The sequence below is a fragment of the Centrocercus urophasianus genome, unplaced genomic scaffold (assembly GCF_019232065.1).
Source record: "Centrocercus urophasianus isolate 14NV4802_14NV808 unplaced genomic scaffold, USGS_Curo_1.0 seq_18, whole genome shotgun sequence".
Taxonomy (NCBI): domain Eukaryota; kingdom Metazoa; phylum Chordata; class Aves; order Galliformes; family Phasianidae; genus Centrocercus; species Centrocercus urophasianus.
This window is the reverse complement of record NW_024884733.1, coordinates 23,388,594-23,410,849: the sequence shown is the minus strand read 5'-3', so window position 1 is coordinate 23,410,849 and position 22,256 is coordinate 23,388,594. Positions and strand designations below refer to the sequence as shown.

Here is a 22,256-nt window from a genome sequence, read left to right as displayed (position 1 = left end):
TGAGACTTGGAGGATATGGGGAAAAGAGCAAATGGATACTGTAAGGTTGTTGGAAGAACTTAAGAACGTTTTAAAAAGAAAAAAAAGAAGCATGGCATGATTCAAGTCTGTTCTTCAACGTGGCAGACTAGAGCACTTGGATCAATGAAAAGGAGCTGTTAAGCATGAATACAGAGTGATTTCTGATCAAAATTTAATCTGATTGCAGTGTTGCTGCATTCTGTAACAGGTTGGGGATTTGCAATTTGTTAGGCTATATATGTACGTAAATTTATTTTACAAGCAGTCATAGCAGCAAACCACCCGCTGTGGTTTGCTCCGGAAAGGGAGCTGCAGAAAGGACACACGTATACTTTTTATTTGTCTGAACAAATCTACCTAAGTGAATTTATTGCGCTGTTTGCCTGTTCAAATACAGGATGAGAGCTGTCAGCGTAATGCAACCCAGATCCTGCTCGCTGCAAGTCAAACAGTGGTGGGACCAAGGGCAGAGCAGGAGTCTGCCGACTTGCTGGACTTTGCTCCTCTCCTGGACTGCTTGGCCACATCCCCTTGTTCCATGAGCTGTCACTGAAACCTAAGAGCCCAAAGCAGAGTGTGTTTGCAACAAAAGCCTGTGGCACTGCTGAGACATCGGCAGCTGTGTGCTTCCAGAGCTGAGTTTGCCTCAGAAATAAAAGGGGGCTGTAAGAAGGAGGGGACAGACTCTTTAGAGATAGGACGAGGGGAATGGTTTCAAATTAAAAGAGGGGAGATTTAGGCAGGCTGGAAGGAATACAATTTTTACAGGAAGGGTGTTGAGGCACTGGAATGGGTTGTCCATGGGGGGGGTGGGTGCCACATCCCTGCAGGCACCCGAGGTCAGGCTGAGTGGGGCTCTGGGCACCCATTGGAGCTGTGGGTGTCCCTTTTCATTGTGGGGGGTGGATTGGATGGCCTTCAACAGTCCCTTCCAACTCTAACCAGTCTGTGTCACCATCCTTGTGTGGTTTGAAGTACTGACAAAGGTCTGCTAGTTATAGAATCGTGTTGGTTTTGTGTTTTTCTATGAAACATTTGGACAGAATTCAAATCTTTCTGATTGCTTTGCTGTTGGTAAAAATAATGGCATTTCTGCAGCACCTTGGGGGTGTTAGACACAAGCCAGAAGTGTGCTCGAGAGCAGAGAACACTGCTGTGTTACTGCTTTGGCACGTAAACCAGGAAGGGATACAGTAGAATTAATTTTCTTACATAAACTTATTTGCTTTTGAGTTATGAAAAAGTTTCTGTATTGTCTGAAAAGTGAATGGCAAGGAATTATTAACCAGAGTTGCATTCTGGTTCTCCCTTTCATGGTAATGAGAGCAGTTCTTAAAAGATTGTTTCTGATCTGAACAGTTTTGGGTCTGCTGGCAAAACAGAAAAGGAGTTCTTCCCAAGTGATGTGTTGTTTGTTTTCTTTGCATTCAGGCATATTTTTCAGCCTGGAGATCAGAACAGTTGTCACACAGCCTGGCTCTAAGTGGTCATCCTTGTGTTTAGAAAGGAACCAGCAAACTCATACTGGCCAAAGGCAGTAACCACACTGTGTCCTCTCCTAACCGTGCTGTGTCTGCCCTGCATCACAAGAACACAAGGCAGTGTGGTATTAATAACTTCTGTAATCAGCGGGGATCTGTTTGAGAGCGTGCAGTGGGATGGACACCCTGCATACCAGTAAGCCAAGTCATGTTTGTAAGTTGGAGGTGCTTGAAATCAGGTAGGTTTTATTAAGAACCAAGCCTGTGACCATAGAGAGATGCTGTGGGTGCTCCTCAGGTCTGCGTGTGGTTAAAGTACAGATACAGCCAGAGCAGCTCAGCGTCTGCAGGGAGATAGCTGCATGGTTCCTTACTGCTTCCTAGTTGGAAGAAAAGCAGCAGCTCTGGGCATTTGGCTGATCTCTATTCAGTTCTGTTTCACGCTGCATAAAGAGATTGCTCAAGAATTCATTATTTTAAATCTTTTTTACTGCATCGCTAGAAGGAGCGCTGGCTGAATATAAAGGCAATGCTAATGGTCATCTTTGTGTCTGTAGTGAGGTCTTCAGCATCACAGGGGTGAAGGTGGGCTGACAAATACCTTTGCTGACGACACAAGTACCTTGAAATAGAGAAGTGTGTTGGTGCAACCCTGTTCTTTCTGCCAGTACAAGGAGTGTTTGTGCTGCCTTAAAATAGCTTGTGATCGGCATTGTCTTGTAAAAATGAAGCTGTTAGAGAGAAATCCCTTGTTACAAAGGGGCTAATGGAAGCCAACATATCATGTTGTCCAAGCTGTTAAATGTAGAATGAAATTAAGAGCAAATACTTCATAAGTACTTAACAGGAACCTTCTGAGCTGGATTTGTAGCCCTGCAGATGTGCTTTCCTTCCCTTCCCTGTAGAAGTTGGTGTGTGCTGAGCAGCCTGTGCTGTGCTCGGGCACGTTGTGGTAGAAGAGCAGCTGCACATACAGGCAGAGCTACAGCCAGAACCCAGGTTGGTGTTCACTACAGTGGCTTCTCTGATGTTCCCCAGTAAGATAAAAGCATTGTCAGTCATTATTGAGCACAGTTGGACTGGTGCTATGCAAGCCACTGAGACAGAAGGTCATTGGCATGATTACAGAGATTTAAGGTTTGTAGGTGAAATTTTTAGATGTACCTTTTTTTTTTCTTTTCTTTTTTTTTTTTTTTTTTCAAACTTCTCATAAATGCTGAGTTCAAAGGAGTCAGTTTTTCAACATTTCGCAGAATACAAGACTGGAGATTCTTTTTATTAAAGAAATCTGTAAAACCAGTAAGCATATCTGCTCTGCTGCATAGTAAGAAATCAGTCAGCATCGTGCACACAGGGAAATAAAACCTATGCAGAAATAAATAAATAGAAATCCCCTTCCCCCTTTTGATAGTGAAAACCATTATGATTCTTGTGCTTCTGAACAGGCTTAACTTTTCATTAATATTCAGGAATTTAATTTTGCTTAGTGTGCTTATGTAATTTGTTCTGTGTTGCAGTTAGCATAAAGAGGATCTGATGTTTAAGCGAAAAAAGCATTGCTTGGATGTCCTGAGTCTTTGTCCTGATGGGACGCAGTGGGGTCAGGAGCTCAGGTCTCACACTGAGCCACAGGATGTGCTGGCCTTTGTGAAACACCCCAGCGATGGTCCTTAGAGCAGAGAACGATGGTTTCATAAATAATCAAAGCACAGTGAGAACCATGTGATTGTCCTCACAAGACCTGCAGCCAAGAAATCAAGAAACAGAAAGAAGCTTCTAAAACCAAGGGGAAGAGAGCCTAAACTTGGAAATATTCCTGATCTTAGTTTTGTTTTCTTTAGTTGAAAGAAAATGTGGGGGAAGAGAGGTTGTCAGAGCTGTAATTGTTACCAGACAAGTGGTGCTCAAAGGAAAGCTGCCAGCTGAAGTCTTGGAGAACTTGGCAGGAGCAGCACAGCCCTCAATGCACGCGGCTTTGGAGGCTGATTTTGGAAGTACCGTACCAGTTAGACATCGGGTAAACTAGTGAAATGATGAACTGTTCTTGCCAGAGTAGCTCGTTATCACTGCACAGAAGCACCTGGGTTAATTGTAAGTTGTAATTAGTAATTATTTCCAACTGGGAAAAAAATGATAATGTCTTATCTCGGGCTGCAGCCCAGGTACACGCTGCTGTTAGGAACTTGTAATGCAGTCATTACAGGGGCAGCCTGTGGCTCTGTTAGAGTAATTTTTATAGCAGGCGCAGCACAGGCTTTTCCTGTACAGGATGTCATAAAAACAGCAAGAGATTTCATCAGGTATGTTAATGTCTTCCGAGTATCTTTCTTATCGTTTTTGAGTCCCCCTCCAGCAGCTGATATCTTTGTTGTTGATACTGCTTTGTGTAAGCTAACCAATGGGACCACGCACAGGAGAAAACTTTTACCATTAGATGATGTGCTCTTGGCAAAAATTAGCTCTTAATTGATCAGCTTCTGCAGTGCAGCTGCCTGGGTGATGGGCTGTATAGCTCTCGGTGATCGCAGCCTGCTGCCCTTTCTTACAGGGGCAGTGATGCTGATAAGCCAGCAAAGCAGTTTGGGAGTGTGCACTGTTTTATTTCGGCCATAGCCAGATGAGCTCACCCCACTGATTCAGTCGTTAGTGCCCACCTTTGCATATTGTTGTTGTTAGTGTTTCCCTTTGCGTGAGGTGAAAGAGGTTTGTACCTCTCAGGGCCCTGGGGACTGTGCCACAGCTGGGTGGTGGGTTCAGTCCTGGGCTGGGTGGTTATTTGATGGGACGAAGTGCTCTCACCTGTGTGCTTCTCACTCTGACAGCAATTAGTGCCTCAATTCTCTGCATTTCAGCTGGCCTCGTTTGACTCCCCATTCCAGTTTGTAGGCTTTTGATGCTGCTATGTGTTTGGGTCTGTAATTAGCTGGGTATTTGACTTCTACCTTGGTGCTGAATGAAGTAGCTGGTGCAGTACTAACTTGAGGCAGGTCTGTAGCTACCGTGCCAGCACCTCCCAGGTCAGTAGTAGCAGCGCTCTGTGCCTGGCTCCCAGCGCTCACCGTGACGTGCTGTGCCTGCAGCAGCGATGCTCACGTTGTCCCTGGCTGTGTTGGGGCTGCAGGCAGCGCCTGGGCTCGCTGCACCGGGCACGTATGGCCATGTCGGGGCACGGCACAGCGCTGGCAGAAAGGTAAGGAGCAGGGCATGGTGTTTTCCATGTGGATTAGAGGCAGTTCTGATCTTACAGCCGAAAGCAGGAGGGAATCTGCAGCCTGCTGAAGCATGACTAATCACTTTGATACAGCGTTCAGCATTTCTAGTTTCAGGTCTGTCTTTTTGTCCTGTTGTTTGTAGCAATGAGTGATCATTTGTGGCATTTATGTAAGGTGTGTGCCTTAGTTCAGGTCATAAGCCCTTTACTTGGGAGCTACGTGAAATCTCTGGTTTCCTTGGAGCATTAGGGAGGTGTGCAACTGATGTTATTGCTGCTGCTGAGGGTGGCACTGTACTAATAATTCTTATTCCTGAGAAGATGCCAACTAATTAATGTATTCTGTTTGTGCCTTGAACTTAAATGTATTTTTTAAATATATGTATTACTTTTATGTTTTAAAAGGAGTATTTTGAACAGTTTTATTTGTATTGAATGGGCTTTGATTTATAATTGTCCTGCATGGAGCTAAACAGAACAAAATAAAACCAGATCAAATGTTACTAGTCCAAATATTTCACAGCAGGAGAAAAATGTGTTTTATGTACTGTATAATGATTGTTTTAGGGTTTAAAAAGGCACGTAGGAGCCATAATACATGCAGGCATTAATTAACAAAGTTACTGTAAGTCAGGCTCAGAACAGACTTGGCCAGCCAGGCTGGCATGATACCACACATTGCACAAGGCAGTGCCAAGGCTGGGTTAATCCATGTTTGCAGACCAGTCAGAGTTTCCTGGGTGCAGGATTTGCAGTGTATCTCGAGTGTGATGGCAGCAGCCACTATGAACAGCGTTGTGTGATGTCTCTTCAAATCTGCAACCCTGGTTTTCATATGTGTGGTAATGGTCTTTCTTCTTTGCAGTCATTATTAAAGTCAAAACCAGAATGCAGCTGCAGCGGTTATTGCTGATGCTATCTGTCTGTTCTGTGCTCCCCTATCTTTTTTCCTGAAGATGATACCAGGATTTTACTGTCTGTTTCTCCTTTCAGCAGGCTGCGTTTTGCTATTTTTTAAGACAATAACAGTTTCCCAGTAACAAGGCAGTTTGCACCACTTAGAGCTTTTGCCATCAGAAACTCGCTGAGGATTTGTGCTGTGTTTTTGTGGGGGCAATTTTTGGACCGAACTTACGTGTGACATATTAATGCTATGTAACTCTTTGATCATTAGATGCAGATGTTTCAGCTGTCCTGACACTGACCAGGTTACTTTAACTTTGTTAGTGCAAGGCCTAATTTGTTTCTTCTGCAGATTTGCGTCCAGCAGTTCTGATGGGGAGGAACTTGGGCCCAAATGTTTTCAGCTGGTCTGTGTCATCTCTTTGCCAGTAACCCACAGACCAGCTGAGAGCCCTCGTTTCAAGGTCAGGCTGACATCGGAGTGCTATAAAGGAGAAAAGTACGGTCAGACTACAAAGATAATCTTCTGACTTGGAGATGCAGCAGCAGATTTGTGTTGGATTGCTGCATCACTTCTGAGGGACAGCGATGCTCCCAGGAGCATGCACAGTGTGACTTTCACCAGCCTGTGAGTCTGTAGTGGTCTGCTGGTCAACCAAGCTGAGCGTGAGCTGAACTACAGCAACTGCAGTAGTTGATAAAAACAGTCCGGTGTGATTTGGAATCATCCATTCCATGGAATCATTAAGCAAGCAGCAATCATAAAGTACTGAACCTGCTTTTTGAGCCTCCCACCCAGTGCTCCTGTGTTCCTGCTAAACGAGCTCATCAAAATGCCCTGCTCCCACCTGGTACTGCTGCTTGTACAGCTTCTTATTTACAGCCCATGTGGTGCCTTTTATCCTCAGGAGGCAGAAAATCTGAATTGCTTTCCAGGTGTCCCAGAGCAAGAGTTCACTCATATTTTGCAAGCATTAGGAGTGGACTGGGAGTAAGGCTAGCACTGAAGATGGGAAGTTGAAATGTACAAATATTGCAGTGCTAGAAGGGGAACAGATGTGCTGAGTTTATTTTCTCTTCTTCTGGCAGGTCACCAGCATCAGACCTCAACGTGGCATTGCATGAGTGCATGGCAGCTCTGGATTTATTTCTTAGCAACAAGTTCTCAGATGCTTTGGCTTCTTTACAAGCAAAGTAAGTTGGCTACTTTTACCAGTTTTCATTTGTTTATTTTCTGATTCACTATCTCTCATAAGAATTAACTAGACATCTAGTTCTCTTAGCAGTCATTTATAAAAGTGTGGTTTCAGTTCAGAAGGGGAGGGTAAATAATATATTTAAGTTTTGGAGAAGCCAGAATAAGTGCTTTACACTTGGTTGAGTAAGTAATGTAAATGATCAAAGGTAACTACAGAAAGTTCTGAATTGCTGTCCAAAGAAGTAACCCTTTTGCTGTAGCACAGGATATGGGATTTTTTTTTCTCCTGAAAGAGTAAAATCTATCTTCTGATACTTGTTTTTTTTCTCCTCCTTCCCCATATTTTCTTGCATGTAACAAGAGTTGGTAGTTTTATGTCAGCAGCTGGTAATGAATTCTCAAGGTTAGGGCATGTTACTCAAGGTTTCAATTCAGATGTATGAGTTTGGTTTGTGGCATGGTTATTATTGTTATTTTCTTTAATACTTCACCACTTGCAGAAACTTTCTCATGGTTTATTTTACAACTCAGTGTTGTGCTCATGTGTCCTAATTACACTGCTGCCCACCTGGAGGCAGTGAGGTCCAAAACTCCTAGAAATTGTTTTATCTTGCCAATTTCTTTGATTTCCTTTTCATACCCTGTCCTGGAGTTAGCTGTGCTCTTGGCTTGTTAAGTCATGTTTTTTTCTCCTCAGTTTGCTCCATTTATTTTTGAGCCATCAGCAAATTACATTGTCTTCTTTTAGATTATTGGAATATCAAGTAAAATTCATAGATAATGGAGGTTTTCTCTTTTGCCACCTCAGTTTGCCATTTCCTTTATCCTTAACTGCATGACTTTAGAGGTGTTAGGAGATATCAGTGATCTGATGAGTCATGTAACCAGAGCTCTGGGTGTTCACATGCAGAACTCAGTGAAATGGCATGCAAACACTTTTCAGTAAACATTATGGCTTAGTGTGTACATTTGCTCAGACCTGTATGGGACCTCAGATATCCTCAGCAGCAGCAGGAGTAGCAGGTTGCATCAGCTTCTTTTCTACACAGTTATGCTTTTACTTACCTCATTCATCCATAAATATAGTTGTCAGTGCTCTGCACCTCCTTCACTTCCTCTTTCCATGTCCTCCACAGGTTGTGACTGCTCAGGCAGGAGCCACCTAAGGGCAGGAGTGTGCTTGAAATCCATCAGGGATTAGTGAATGCTGTAGATCTGCTTTGCTTTGTTGAGGTGTTCACCTCAGTTTCTGATACCACAATCTATGGCTTACCAAGTTAAGTACACTCTGAAAGACATTCATGATAAATTGTAGGCTCAAGTGTATTGCTAGAATTGGTTTTAATCCGCAGCAGTGTTGTATTGTGTTTATGTATCATCAGAAGATATCATAAAAATGGTAAGAAGAATGACTATTATCGTTAAATTCTGTCAGTAAAGCCCCATGTCCATCTGGAAATGCTTATTCAGTGCCTAGCATAAGACAGGGAGATGCTTAATTGAAAGGAGGTTTCAATACACTGCAAAGCCTAGTGAGGCTGTGTTGTTTTTTGAAAATCCATTTTCTCATATTGCATGTGGTTTCCATCCAGCTTTTGTTGGGCCCTGTAGAATAATTTCATGAGCTGCTATTCTCTCTTTGTACCTGAGTGCATTGCGTATTGCAAAACAATTCTGAAACTGATTTTTCACATTAGCCTGTTGTTGGGAGGAAGCCTTTTTCCTGTTGTCCTTTGGCAGCAAAGGAAACGCAAACCTACAGTATTTGCAGGTGTGATTCAGAAACAAGATGCTGCATTTCCCCGTAGATGATACCCATCAGGATACCCATCTCTTCAGGGAATGACTGGAGATGTAGAGTGGTATATGTGGTAATGCTGACTGTTTTCTTTGGGAGTCATCAGTTCCTCACTGCTGCCTTTTAGTGTGCTGAGATTCAGAATTGATTTTCACAGTCCGTAAACATTCTATCTTTGTTTAAAGAAATACTTCTCAGTTTCTACATGCTTGTAAAGAGTATCTTATCCTCGATTTTGCAGCTTTACCAGTTGTATTGTAGGACATACTCTGCTCCATATTACATTATTGTATATTCACTAAATTACTCACATTTGGCTTCCACAGTGAGTGTATTTCCAACTGATTTGTACCATGTGTAACTGAGAGCAGATTTTGGCAATATATGAGAGTTAAAATCAGAAGATCTCTCTTTGCAGCTTAAAAAGAAATAGCTAAGGATATTGTCTAGACTTGTTGTTGAGATAAAGCTCTTTTTTCCTGTTAGGAAAATAATATCCTCCATAAAGATGAGATTTTGTTTCATAAAAATTTTAATCTGGTGTTCTTGCTTCATAGCACTGAACATTTTGTTTCCTGAAGCAGTTTTAGCCAAAAAAGTTTAAGAGTCAGTTTTCTTTCTTAATATGGTTATTGTACAACGATGGGCTCCAATTCTTTTTTAATTCCTGCTCTAAGTTTAATTAGCTTAATCTCTTATATGCAATATTGGTACTAGGTCTAAGAAGTTCAAGAAAAACATTAGACTCAGTCACCAAGCACAGCAGTTATTTTTAATATGTACTTTGTTAACTGTGACAGGGAGCATCAGTCAGTCACTGGGGAGGGCACACATCTTGTGTTCCTCCTCAACCTCAAGTTACAGCAAATCAATTAAAAGCTGACTATATTTTTAGCTCTCATTTAGTTGAAGGCAGTTAATAAATGCTGAAAGAGTTGATTCCTGGATATTTCTTATTCCTTTTGGTGAAACAAATGTTTGATATTTTAACACTAATCCTAAAGGAAAGAGTGGTGTAATGACCTGATATCAGATCATTTGGGAGAACAATAAGAAATGAATTCTCGACAAAGCAATGTGCATCATTGGTTAAGCTGCAGCACATTTTTCTTGCTGCTTGTATAGCAGAAATACGAGAACAATTCATTCTGGGCAGTGGATTTTATTCAGGAAATAGTCTCCAAAAGCCATTGGAGGTGTTAGTGTAATGTTGGTTCTGGAATGACTGTGTCTGAAAGGTGAGTTAAATCCTTTCATATGTGAATGTGCCGGATGGGTTTGACAACATTCTGCTTTACTGCTTACCTGTAAAACTGCTGTCAGAATAGTGGAGGTCCGTGGTGCATATTCACTGTCACTGGAATTTTTAAAAATCTAAATTGCAATATTAAATGTTATCTTGTGTATTCTGAGTTTTAGAGAGCTTAAGGAAGTTATTAGGATTTGAATAGAAACGTTTTGTAATGGCTGCCTTTGTTGTGTGGTAAAACGTGATCGTGGGATAAACCAGCTATGGAGTTGTTCATTGGGGCAGAGAAGTTTTATCAGAACTGTGATGGTCAAACTGAACAGTGCAAAGTAAGGGGAGCACATGGAGGTATACTGAAGATCTAGGCTGTGTTTGGATGAAGACAGTGCAGCTCTACAGAAAGCTCAGGTTAGCTATTTATGGTAAAGAATGTCAAGAACATGAAGAAGGTCATTATTTCCACTTTTTTTAGTGACTGGAGTCTGGAGGAACACAGCTTTATATTCTTTGTAAAAAGAACATTTATATATATTGCTGCCAAAAGCTGACTTAATTATTTGTCTCACCTCCTAACTGAAATTACTAGATTCTGTATTTTATAGAACAGTTTATTTCAAAAAGGCTGGGGGGTATTCTTGTTAAATCATAGCTTTTCAGCATAGACCAGATTTAGACCATTCCTCTGACTCGTACTGACTCGGGTTGATTAAAATGGTCTTTTCTAATTGTAAACTTAATGCTTGTGGGAAATTTTCATAGGAAATAAGTCTTTATTGGAAGATGTCCAGTTATCAAAATGGAGGCTTCCTATGGAAGCCCACGCAATAGTCTAGTGGGTTGTTTGGACTTGCTGGAATTTCTGGGCAACCTTTCAGTCCCCATGTGTCCACATCCCACTGAGGCAAGTAGTGTTTGAACCCTGATCCCCCGTTCCTGGATATGCCTTGATGAACATACTCCTTCTCAGTCCTTGCTGTTGGATTTGTTTCACTTGATACGAGCATTTTGATACTAAGTTAGCACACAAAATTGACCCTGGACTTTTTATAAGCTAGTGATAACAAGCAATAGCTTTGTTTTGTAAGCTAGTGATACAAGCAATAGCATGTCTTGCTATTGAGTTACTGTTAAAGAATCCTCAAAAGGATCTTAGGCTCTGTGTTTCTCAGACAAAAGATTGGCCTTCAGTCAATTCTGAGGTTAAAACACACCAGGCTTTTAGGTTTTCACACTTCAACTGGAGAGGAGAGCTGTTGGAGTCTTCATGTAGGTGCTTGTTTCAAGTGGGAATAGGTGCCCATCTTGAGGAATGGCAGTGCTACAAGGGTGATAGTGGTTGTACAGCAGTTGGAGAGCAGACATGTGGCAGAACTCCATAAATGCCTAAAGATATAAGCCTCTTATTCAGCCATGTGATACCAACTGTTTGGGTAAGTGATTAATCAGAGCATTAGTTTATGTCGTAAAGACTGTTGAACTCCAGCAGTGTCCTGAGGAGGAATCGAAATGTCCTGCTGAGGAATTGAAAGCAAAAAAAAAAAAGAAAAAGTTTTGTGCAGCAAATTGCTGGAGAGGGAAATCCCTCTTGACCATTGTGTAGATAAAAGTATGATTTTTCCCTTTAAAACGGTGGATTTAATGTTTAGCTGCTTTGATTCTGACAGCAAGTTTCTGAGATTTTGGAAGAGATCTATTTTAATGCCTTCCCTCTGCTTTGAATTTGAAAGGATTTTATTTTAATAAATCTGAGGTGAATTGTGTTTATCTGTGCCAGCTGAGGCAGATGAGAAATCAAATGAACAGGAACACTTCATAGGTTGGCGTGTTATAATTTGTTCTTCTTTTTTTTTTTCCTACTTACACTGACAGTCTACTGAAATAATCTCAGTCTGGGAGACCAAGACAGAGCTGTCCTGACTCCGTGGGATTTTAACCAATTTCTCTATTATTGGTCTGTTCTCCTTTTTCACTCTGCAAATGAGATGGGTGTCAGCATGTTTGGGGGCCCGCAATGCTTACAGCAGTTGGCTGTTTCCCAAAATGGCCTTTCTGCTGGTTTGGCTTAGAGGTTGATTAGAGCAGCTTGTTAGGTGTTAGGTCGATGTAATGTGTGCAACTGTGAGTTAAGGACAGGCAGAAAATGCTGATTTTTGCACGGTCTGAAGCTGTGCGCTGCAAATTTCTTCAGTACAGCCAGCCAGCATGCTGTGTGCCACGTGCCCTGGAAAAAGGGAGCCCTCTGGCACTGTGATGAAGGCTGGCAAGGGAGATACCAGGTGTGTGTGTAATGCTGTCTGTGCCAGCACCAGGTATAATTTTAATCCCTAAATCTGAAAGCATTTCACAAAGTACACAAGGTGGATCATATAATTCTGGGATTTCATTTTATTGCATGTTGCCACTGAGAAGATTCTTTTTTTTTTTTTTTTTCCCTCTGGAAAACACAACCAAACCTCAGGAACTCTTCATAGAATCATAGAATCACCAAGGTTGGAAAAGACCTAAAAGATCACCCAGTCCAACCGTTTACCTATTCCCAATAGCTCCTACTAAACCATGTAAGACAGTTCAAGACAGTTCAACTGTCAACTTCAAGACAGTTTAAGTTGTTTCACTCCATCAGCAAAAGAATCAGTGCATGATAGTGAATGGTTAGAAAGCTTAAAGGGGTTCAGATCATTGCAGTGAGTTACTGGATCACTGATGAGTGCAGGGTTGTCTTAAATTACCCCTAAGGTTATCTTTCAACGCAATCCAGTTATCTAAAATCAGAGGAGAAAGAAGTGAATTGGGATGTCCTGAAAGCTTGGCAATAGAGACCTTTCTGATCAATCCTAAAGGTGTAAAGAATTGAAATAACAAACGTAGCTCTTTAGCAGTGTTTATCTGAATTTGTCATGAGTGAATTAGAAAGGTGCACAGGGAGTGCCTATAGCAGGAATTCATCTGAGCTTTCCCTTCAAGTTGCCTTTGTTGAACATCTAGGTCTGAAGATACATGGATTCATTAGCAGGTGGTTATAACATGGATACTAAGTGAATGCTGTAAGTGTGTGAGGTATATAAACCCTTTCTGCCTGAGAAACGGTGCTGGCAATGTCTGCAGATTAGGATTGCTTGCATTCCTGCCGTATCTTTTGGTTTTCTGTAAAAGGGGCACCATCAGAACAGCATCTGAATTGAGCAATTTGGGATGGAAAGTTGGCAGAAGGAAAAAGCCATCATGTCTGACTGGAATATTTCTAGTAGGAAATTCTATTTGAAGAAGATGCTACTTTGGCCAGGGTTATAGAATTGTGTTACTACTACACCATCTCCTTGAGTCTGTCCTGAGTAACTGTCCCAGAATAGAATGATGTCTGGATTTCGGTCACGTATTGTTGAGTTCATTTAAGTCATTTATTAAAGAGGAAAAAAAAAAAAATGTGATTTGTTTTCCCTGATTGGTTGGCCATGTGGTTAATGCCTGTACTTCACGTACATTTAGTACCTATCCTTGGCTCAGAATTGGAACATCTCCACAGTTATTGAAACTGGAGCTATAGACAGGATTTCCTACACAAATCAGAATCTGTTAGCATTTCTTGGTTTTATTAACTGTTTGCATGTCCTTCGTGCCTGACTTCTAATTCATTTAGACCTAGTTCCTATCAGACTGATGCATTTCTGGAGTTGGATTTGTACTTGTTTTTTAAAGTAATAAAAACAAAATAACTCTGCTTTGAATCTTGTGTTTTCTTGCAGAACTAAAGACAGTATGTATCATGCACTGACTTATGCCACTATATTGGAAATGCAAGCTATGATGACATTTGATCCTCAGGACATAATGAATGCAGGAAACACCATGAAAGAAGCTCAAGCCACCTGTCAAAAGTAAGTGTGGGGCAATTCAGTCACTGAAGCTGGAAGTTGACATCAAGAGGCCATCTAGTCCAACCTCCTGCTCAAAGGAGCCTCATTATGAGGTCAGACCACACTCCTGAGTGTTTTCAGCATTCTGTTCCTGAAAACTTGTTTACCACAATATCTGATTATTTTTTTTTTGTCAATCAATTTTTGTCAGTTAGTTTTTTGTCCTGTCCATTGTACTGATTCTGCAGTGTCTGGAGGCTATTTACCATTTATAGGTGCTGCGGAATCATTCCATTTGGTGATGATTTTGCTGTAACCAGCTGCCTTTGAAACAGTGTGCACACGCACGCAGTATGATTCAAAAAGCCTCCTGATCCTTTCCACCATCAAAATGGGATTTTGTGCACAAAGGATAAAAGGCAGATCTCAGGAGGGTCACGTTAACAAAAGTTTACATGGAATATTCTCATGTTTGCATGCGTAGGGAAATGACAGTGGGTTGGTGAACAGCGGAGGTATTTTAGAGACTGCAAAGATAGCCAGCTGAAAGATACAGTTCTCATGTTCCTTCATGTTGAGAATGACCAAACTGACTTTTCTGCAGATTTAGGAAGAAATCTACAGTAGCTGACTCCATCAACAACCTTGTGCATAGACAAAGCCTTGAAAACTTTACTGAAGGTAACACTGTCTCTAATTTGTCTATTTTTGTTTGGGTTTTTCACTGGAATTAGAATTGTATAGAGTTGGCAATCTGCAAGAACACATGAGGTGAAAAACTCACTGATAGAACTGATGATTTATCAGCAATTGCTGGATTGGTGTTCTGGCAATTGCTATCTCAGCATGTCCGAAGTTGCTGGCTGTTTTATGTTGGCTACTGACTCAGTATTTCCAAAAATTACTGCATAAGGAAATGCCTAGAAGTTCATGGGGAAAATGCCAGAAAGGTTCCAAATTCAAGAATTTCTGGAAATAATTAGGAAATTCCTGCAAAATTACTCTGTGTACCATTACTGCTTGGAGTTGCCTTGGTAGTGTAGAAGCAGTGCAGGTAATTTTGAAACTGCTTTCCTCAGTTTGAGATTTGTGAGTTTATTCCTTTATTAATGATCTAAGTTTTGTTTAATTATTTTTCATCTGATTGATTTGTTTTTCTTCCATTCCATGTGACACTAGAGGAAATCCATGCAGAAATTTGCTATGCTGAATGTTTACTTCAAAGAGCAGCACTCACATTCCTCCAGGTATGGCTTCTTGCATAGCTCATTGCAAACAAAGTACTATGTATGTTCTCTATTAAAATTAATGAATTGTAGATGCTGTTATTTGACCCAGTGGTGTACGACTCTTTCATCTGGATTATTCTGTCTATTTTATTTCCTTTTTCCTTCTTCTTGACATGAGCAGCCTCTAGCACTGGGACAGTTCAAGTGATGTCTGAAGCTATTGAAGCTATTACAGTAGTATTTTTTAGAACTTCCCCATTGTAACTGTAAGAATGCTTAATATAATGTCTCTCGATTTTTAAGCACTGTTTCCTCGTTTATCCATTTTTAAAACTGCTTATAAATACAGGAGAAATTACAGAGCAAGAAAACAATTTCCAATTTTCTTCTGCATCAAGAAGACCAGTTTATTTTCTTCCTCTTCCATTCTGTGCTCAATTTTTCATGAGCACAGGAACTGGTTTTAAAAATTTAAAGACACTTTGTTCCAACAGCTGCTACAATCAGTTCATTTTGATGCTTTATGTAGGTGACCAAACCCACCTGAAAACACATATAAATTAATATCAGGATTTTGAGGGACGTTTGGACTATTCTTGTGTTGGTTATCTCTGTTGCTGGTATCTTGAGTATATAACTGAGAATACATGCTTTGATGTGCCCAAGTCCTCCCTAACTAGTTCTACAGAACAAAGCAAAACAGGATCACATCATTGTGATTGTTTTGATTGGATATTATTGGGATTCAATTATCTGGGAATATATCATCAGGAATTGCATGTCTGCTTATGGTGCGCAGCTTCTGTCCTCGTCTGTTGCTCTTGAAACCATTCTTTAGGACTGCTGGCAAAGGCAAGTCAGTCTGCAGAAGGAAGCCCCTATCCTTCAGTTTGGGCCAGGAGGCTTCTGATGCTAATTTGTAATTCAGTTTCTTCTAGAGTTTGCTTTTGGTAGGTTTGATAGATCGAGTTATTTTCCTGACTGGCAGAAAGATGGAAAGCTCTTTGGGCCAGATTCTATCTCTGTTTACATACTGATGAGCATGACTGGGGCCCGTTTTCTTGTCAATAACAGTGAAGTGTTCATCTAATCTACGCTCTTTTCTCCACGATGTGTTGTACAGGCTCTAAAAATACCATAACAGAAAAAAATCATCTGCTAAAACACATGTAGCTTTCTTGTCCCAAAGCAATAGCAGATATCAAAACAAACCAGAATAACAGATTAGATTTGATTAATGGAGCAAGAAACTACCACCAGAAATTTCTCAGACTAAAGACTTCTCTCTTTGGGATACAGCTGTTGACTAATGGTCCCCCAGATACTTTCCTGTAACTTCTCAGTTCATTATAGCTAGTAAAGTAGCATGCTACCGTACAAGTATGGGGCTCATAGATCAATTCAGACTCAATTCAGACCAGAAAGAGCATATCCTGCGTAACTTTGCTTACCCTGTTTCCTTTTTTATGCTATGAAACTATATTCTGTAGACTCTTGAGGACAGGCAGTTATTTGTGTTTGGTGCTGAGCCAGGAAACATTCAGATCTTAACCATGCTGAAGGACAAATGAGAAAGCTATTTTTCTGAAACAGCCATAAGTGCCTGGACTGTAGAGGCCATTCATTAGCTGAGCTCCCTGTGTTCATTACGGAAATTCAAATGGTCTGCAGGTCGTGGGGGCTCTCCTAATCACAGAAGGCATCAAAGTCAAGTGTTTGTGTGTATGTGTATATATCTAAACAGAGTAGAAGTGTTTAAATATAAAAAGGAAGCCGTAAATCCGTGTATTGTTTCTTAGAGAGTTGTACTGTGTGTGATGATGGTTATGATCAGGGCATGTGTTCATCTTCAGATGGTAAAAGCTGTTCATAAGCTTATAAATTTATACTGCTTGTGTGTTTTCCTTTCTCACAGGATGAGAATATGGTTAGCTTCATAAAAGGAGGCATCAAAGTCAGAAACAGTTACCAAACATACAGGTATGTTACAGTGGTGATAAAATTAAGTGTGCAAGTGTGAAGTCGAATTCTCCAATTCACAAATGAATCAGTGGTTTATTTATTCCAGCCTTTATTATGGGCCTTGCATCTAGAACCTTTCTTAGCCCACGTGGATTCCTTCTTTGCAAAATGAAAGGCACTGATGTTATGGTTGAGTTGGTTTACAAATTTGCATTAGGTAGGCAGGAAATGGAAGAAAAAGAGGTAGTGAACCCCTTCCCTGTTAACTCACAAGGTTTGTCTACTTCAGATGAGGCTGTGCATGAAACAGATCATCAGGCATATAAAATAGCATTTCTTTATTGTTCTAGCTGCAGCTTGTTTTGGAACATCAAAAACCAGTAGGTGAAGCGTAATTCCATTAAGAAGGCACGAAACAAAAAACTAAGAGAAAATAAACTGAAGAGCTTGCAATGGAAAACAGCTGACTTCAAAGAAAGGTCAAACGAATTTACAGGAAATAGGCTTATCGGAGCTAATTAGCATAGAACAGATGCAGTCTTTCCACGTCACAAAGTCCCCAGACAGGCAATTCCTAGAGGATGCTTTCCCTAGCGTGTGTCACTGTCTGTGTGAAATATTGGGTAAGCTGGACCTTTAATCTGGTTAAGTAAGACAGTTGTTGTACTCTAAAGGGAAAGGTGCGTGCTATTAAAAATGATAAGCAGGTTTGCGTATCTGAACTTGCAATATGTCCATTACTTGGTGTCTAGAAGCTAAAAGCATGTGGGTAAGTGTATTTATGTTCAGGCAGTAATGGAGAGCTGTTTTCAACATGTGCAAAGTGTTTTGAAGTGCAGTAGTAAATTCTGAAAAGATGCATTGAAATGTATACTATGGGAAGCATGCTCAATTTTGCCTCAGTAAATTAAGAACAGTTTTAGTATATGTAAAAAGCTGAGTACTATAAACTAGTAGAACTTAGGTGGTCTCCTTCAAAAGAATGATAAAAACGACTTACGTATAACTAGAACGTATTTTAACAAGGCAAGTTGTTAAGTGAGATTGGCATTTATTGTTTTTGTACCTTTGATGTGGCAAGAAATAATTACTTGCAGCCCTGATGACAGTATGGTGCAGAAGGTTACAGAGAAAATGATGAAATGAGACTTTATTTGCATTGATTGATATTTATCACAATGGAATTGGTGGTATAAAAAGCCAACCTTCCTTTCTCTGCTGTCAGCAGAGCAGCAGCAGAACCCCTGGCAGAGACATTAGGGGGAAATATTGCAAAGATTGAAAGAGAATAAAAATTCTCTTTCAAGGCTGAAAATTTACCATGTGCTATTTAAAAAAAAAAAAAAAAAGATGGAATTAAATAGTTTAGAAAGAAGATTTGCTTTAAGTGCATAAAAAGTTTGCTTGTGTACCAGACACATAATGACATCCAGTCTGGGCTCCCCAGAAGGATGCTGAAAGGGAGAAAGGTGACAGTGTCCACTTGTGCAGGCTGGAGGTGACCAAACACAGGTCCGTTGTAAATGCTGCAGTTACAATAAAAAGTCATATATCCATTAGCAACAGTCAGCAGATAAAAACTGGACAGCCTGAATAGTAATGTGTGGCTGCCATTGAAGCAGTGTGTTGGGTTTATTCCCCCAGCAATAAACAAAACAAAGTAAAACAATATTGTGATAAACATGTGGCTGTGGAAAGCTTGGGAACAAAACAGTTTCAGATCTGGTTGGATTAAGCTGGGAAATAAGGGATATTACAGAACTGAGATCTATGACAATTAGAAGAACAAGTAGTAATTTCTGATAACCCATCCTTATTAATAATAATAATAATCTTTTCCTATATTTAACAAAATGTTCTTTTGAACAGGCAGAAAATGAGAACACAATCTTTTGCTTTTTCAGGGAGTTGGACAGTCTCATACAGTCTCCACATTATGTCAAAGGAGAGAACCATCTTCATTTTGAGGGAGGTGTAAAGCTTGGAGTTGGAGCCTTCAACTTGGTACGTACCAGCAGTTTTTCTCTTGAGCTGAAAGCTAGCTAACTGGAAGTGTTGATAACTTAAATACCTGAAAAGTTCCTGGACATCAGTGTTACCAATGATGCAGTTAAAGGCCGTTGTTTCATGCCCTTGTTTGCATTCTGCTCTGAAAACAAGGGGTCAGATGATGGTGGTGTCTTCTGCAGCACACAGCAGGATGCTTCTTGGTGGATCAGAGGCACTGACCCGGAGGTGCTGAAGGATGTGGTGGTTGTTGAGGTGATGGACTTCAGAAAGTGCCAGGTGCTTCCCTCAGCTTGCCTTAAGCAGTGTGAGAGTCTGGCGTGAGCCAAATGTTGGATTTACTGCACAAAGAACAAATATGTACTGTGCAGTGCACACCCAGTATTTCTGGAACTTCCCAGAGGTGCTGCAGTTGCAGCGTGTGCTGTATAAACATCTTTCTGTCAGGGAATCCTGGAGACACAGCAGTCCTGAGTCAAATGGATATTTCTGTTTGAATTGTATACAGAAGACAGCAAGTATATGAATTTACCCAGAACATCCTCAGATATATAAAGATGGTTTTAGTAATTTTTATCAACTATTTATTGTGTTTGAGGTATAAGGCAGCCTTTAGCTGAGATGCAGAAAGTCTGCTACTGTGTAACTTGCTTTATTTTTTTTTCTATAGACACTGTCCATGTTTCCAGCACGAATTCTGAGATTACTGGAGTTTGTTGGGTTTTCTGGAAACAAGGTAAAGGTGAAATAAGTGTTGTTGGTGTATTTCCCTCACTGCTGAGTTTAAAAAAATGTGAATAAAAAAGAGTCAGAAGTTTCTCCTTTCTTACATTAGTTGTGACTGAAACACACTGATAGCTGTCACAACATGTACATTGCTGGCACTGGGAGAGTAATCCTTGCACCTCCTGTATGATATTGGGGAAAAAAAAAATCTATTTCATTTCTGATTCATTTTTTTCTATGTCTTTAATGATCTCCACAACACCTACGTTCTCTCTGCCTAAAGAGTAGTAACTCCTTTTTTCTCAGGGAGTAACCAGTCCAACCTGTGTTGCTTGTATATGTAGTCTGTGGCCAGTTTAGCAATGAAGCACCAGGAAACTTACATGAACTGCAGTAATTTTGCACAGAGCAGATGGACAGAAAGTGATAACTCCCTCTGTGTCAGCCTTGTGTGGATGCATTGTTTTGAAAGCAGGATACTGCTTTATACTGTCACAATATGAGATTGATTCAAAGCTGGGTTCCTGTATTAAGGAAACATTAGGGTTCACTTAGCTTGATCTACTAGTTAAATTTATTTCATAAATGTTGGATAAGTTAAGTGTTTGATATCCCTCAGACACAGCAAAAGCAGTGTAAACAAAACTCAACTATTTTATTATAAAGCTTTCTATTTAACAAACAAGTTTAAAGGAGAAAGAGGGTTCCTTAATCAGAGCTGTACCCTTAGGTGATGAGTGGGTGAGTGTCACTGATATTTGATTAGCTTATAGGAAGGATCATAGAACTAGATATAAAGCATCATGTTTAAAAATAAGGAACGTTTGGCAGAGTATTAATTTGAATTTGGAAATTTCAGGGAGGTTATCAGGAGCTGTTTCACAGGCAATAAAGGCAAAAATCCAGTACTTTCACCTGTCTGTTATGAAAACAGAGTATCTAAAGCAACAGATTATCTTAGAAAATGCAAAGGTATTTCACATACTAGCACAATTCTGAAAATGAAATCATATAGAATCACCAGTGGCTTGGGCTTGGAGGGACCCATCTAATTCTTTGTTGAAAACTCATCCTGTTACTGCAGATGAAAATTTTCCCTTTAATTTAATTTCTGTTCTATTCCTTTGGCCCTGGGGTTTGTTGTATGGCTGAGAGTGGGCTGCTGTTTGTGTTGATGAGTCAGATCCTGTTCCAGTTTTTTAATATCTGTCTGAAGCGTGACCTAGATTACCATAAATTTAAGCAAAAAACTGGTATTTGCACACCAGAAAAAAAAAAACCACCATCATTTTAAGCATATTATTTGAAGTTCAGTGAAGGTCATTTATTTTAACATGCTAAAAAAGTCTTTGTGCGTTTGACAATTCTAAACTAGATGCCCAAAGTCAGAAACAAGATTGCAATTGCATTTGTAATCCTTTCCAGTGGAAGTTTCCCAAAGCTTGCAAGAGGAAGCTATCTTCTGCAGTACAATGGGCTTTAAGGTGAAAGAAACAATAATGGAAGAGGAGAGGAAAAGTTCGTGTTTCATGTGTTGCAGCCCATCTGAGGGAATGAATTTTGATTGTCTGTATGATCAGGCAGTCATTTCAGTTAAGTGCTCGTGGTGAGCACCAGGCTGTGCAAAAGATGAGAGAGCTGTGATTAGTGCCTTGAGCAACTCGTAGTTCACCTGGAAGAGCTACAGCATGCTGGAAACCAGACTGCTTTTGGTATGACTCAAGTGTTTATTAAAAGTGGGTGTAAAATTGCATTAAGATATCTCCCACAATACTAATCTGCCTTAGAGCCAGCAGACTTGCCTCTAGTGGCTCTCCTTCTCTCTGACATGTCATGGCTGTTAGTCGTTGAGGACATGCCCAAAGCAGGATTAATTCCTCAGCCAGTTGTGGGCATTGCAGACATCAATTTAACTGCAGTCTGGAGTCTCAAAGCAGTAGGTAGGGTGTGATCAAAAAAGTGTAAGAGTAGCCTGAGGCTGCCTTCTTCCCTTCTACTCAAACAAGTGCCAGTTCTGCCATTCTCAATTGGAGCTCCTTTCCCCTTGTATGGTTAGTCAAACTGAGGGCTTATTTGTGTTTCATTGCGTGGCCTTATATTTAGGTATTGACGTTCAAGGGAGAGGAATGCAGTTTTGCTCGATTTCATAAGGAATTCTGTGTGTTGAGGTGTATACATGGTGTGTTGGCAGGTACGCCATTCTGTACTGAGCAGGCTGGCTTTCTCCACACACTCAGGTAGTTGATGAGGAATGCATCGTATCCAGACTTCTTGTGTTTAATGATGACTAACTTCTGGTGAGCAGTCACAAGACTCCTGTGGCTAATATATGCTGTCATTCTTAGTTTACAGAATGCTACGGATATTGCACTGCTAAGCTGTAGAGAAGTTTGACATGAGTCAGCCATATGTTGCCTGCAACTCATCAGAGGGTCAGCTGGCAGCATGAATTCAGGGAAAGACTGGAAAACTTTCAGATAGAACCAATTTATTTCAAATTATACATTCTGATGTGGGAGGACACTTTTTCTCAAGGCAGCTGAACTGATGAATATTTTTTATGTCTCAGTTTATAATAAAATGAATTCCAATTTCCCACTGAGCATATTCTTGATTT

The 22,256-nt window shown here is 40.5% G+C and overlaps 1 protein-coding gene across 2 annotated transcripts in view; it reads left to right on the top strand.

Annotated features, from left to right (window-relative positions):
- Positions 1–22,256, top strand: part of TTC39A (tetratricopeptide repeat domain 39A) — a 42,114-nt gene that overhangs the window by 2,644 nt on the left and 17,214 nt on the right. The window contains exons 2-8 of one of the 2 annotated variants that reach the window (XM_042819028.1): positions 6,706–6,810; positions 13,605–13,736; positions 14,320–14,396; positions 14,895–14,962; positions 16,860–16,924; positions 18,811–18,910; positions 19,584–19,649. In XM_042819028.1, the coding sequence (XP_042674962.1) occupies positions 6,706–6,810; positions 13,605–13,736; positions 14,320–14,396; positions 14,895–14,962; positions 16,860–16,924; positions 18,811–18,910; positions 19,584–19,649 (613 nt within the window). Of the gene's footprint in view, positions 1–6,705; positions 6,811–11,715; positions 11,813–13,604; positions 13,737–14,319; positions 14,397–14,894; positions 14,963–16,859; positions 16,925–18,810; positions 18,911–19,583; positions 19,650–22,256 lie in introns of those variants that run through there. The other variant, XM_042819030.1, reaches the window with a different exon arrangement.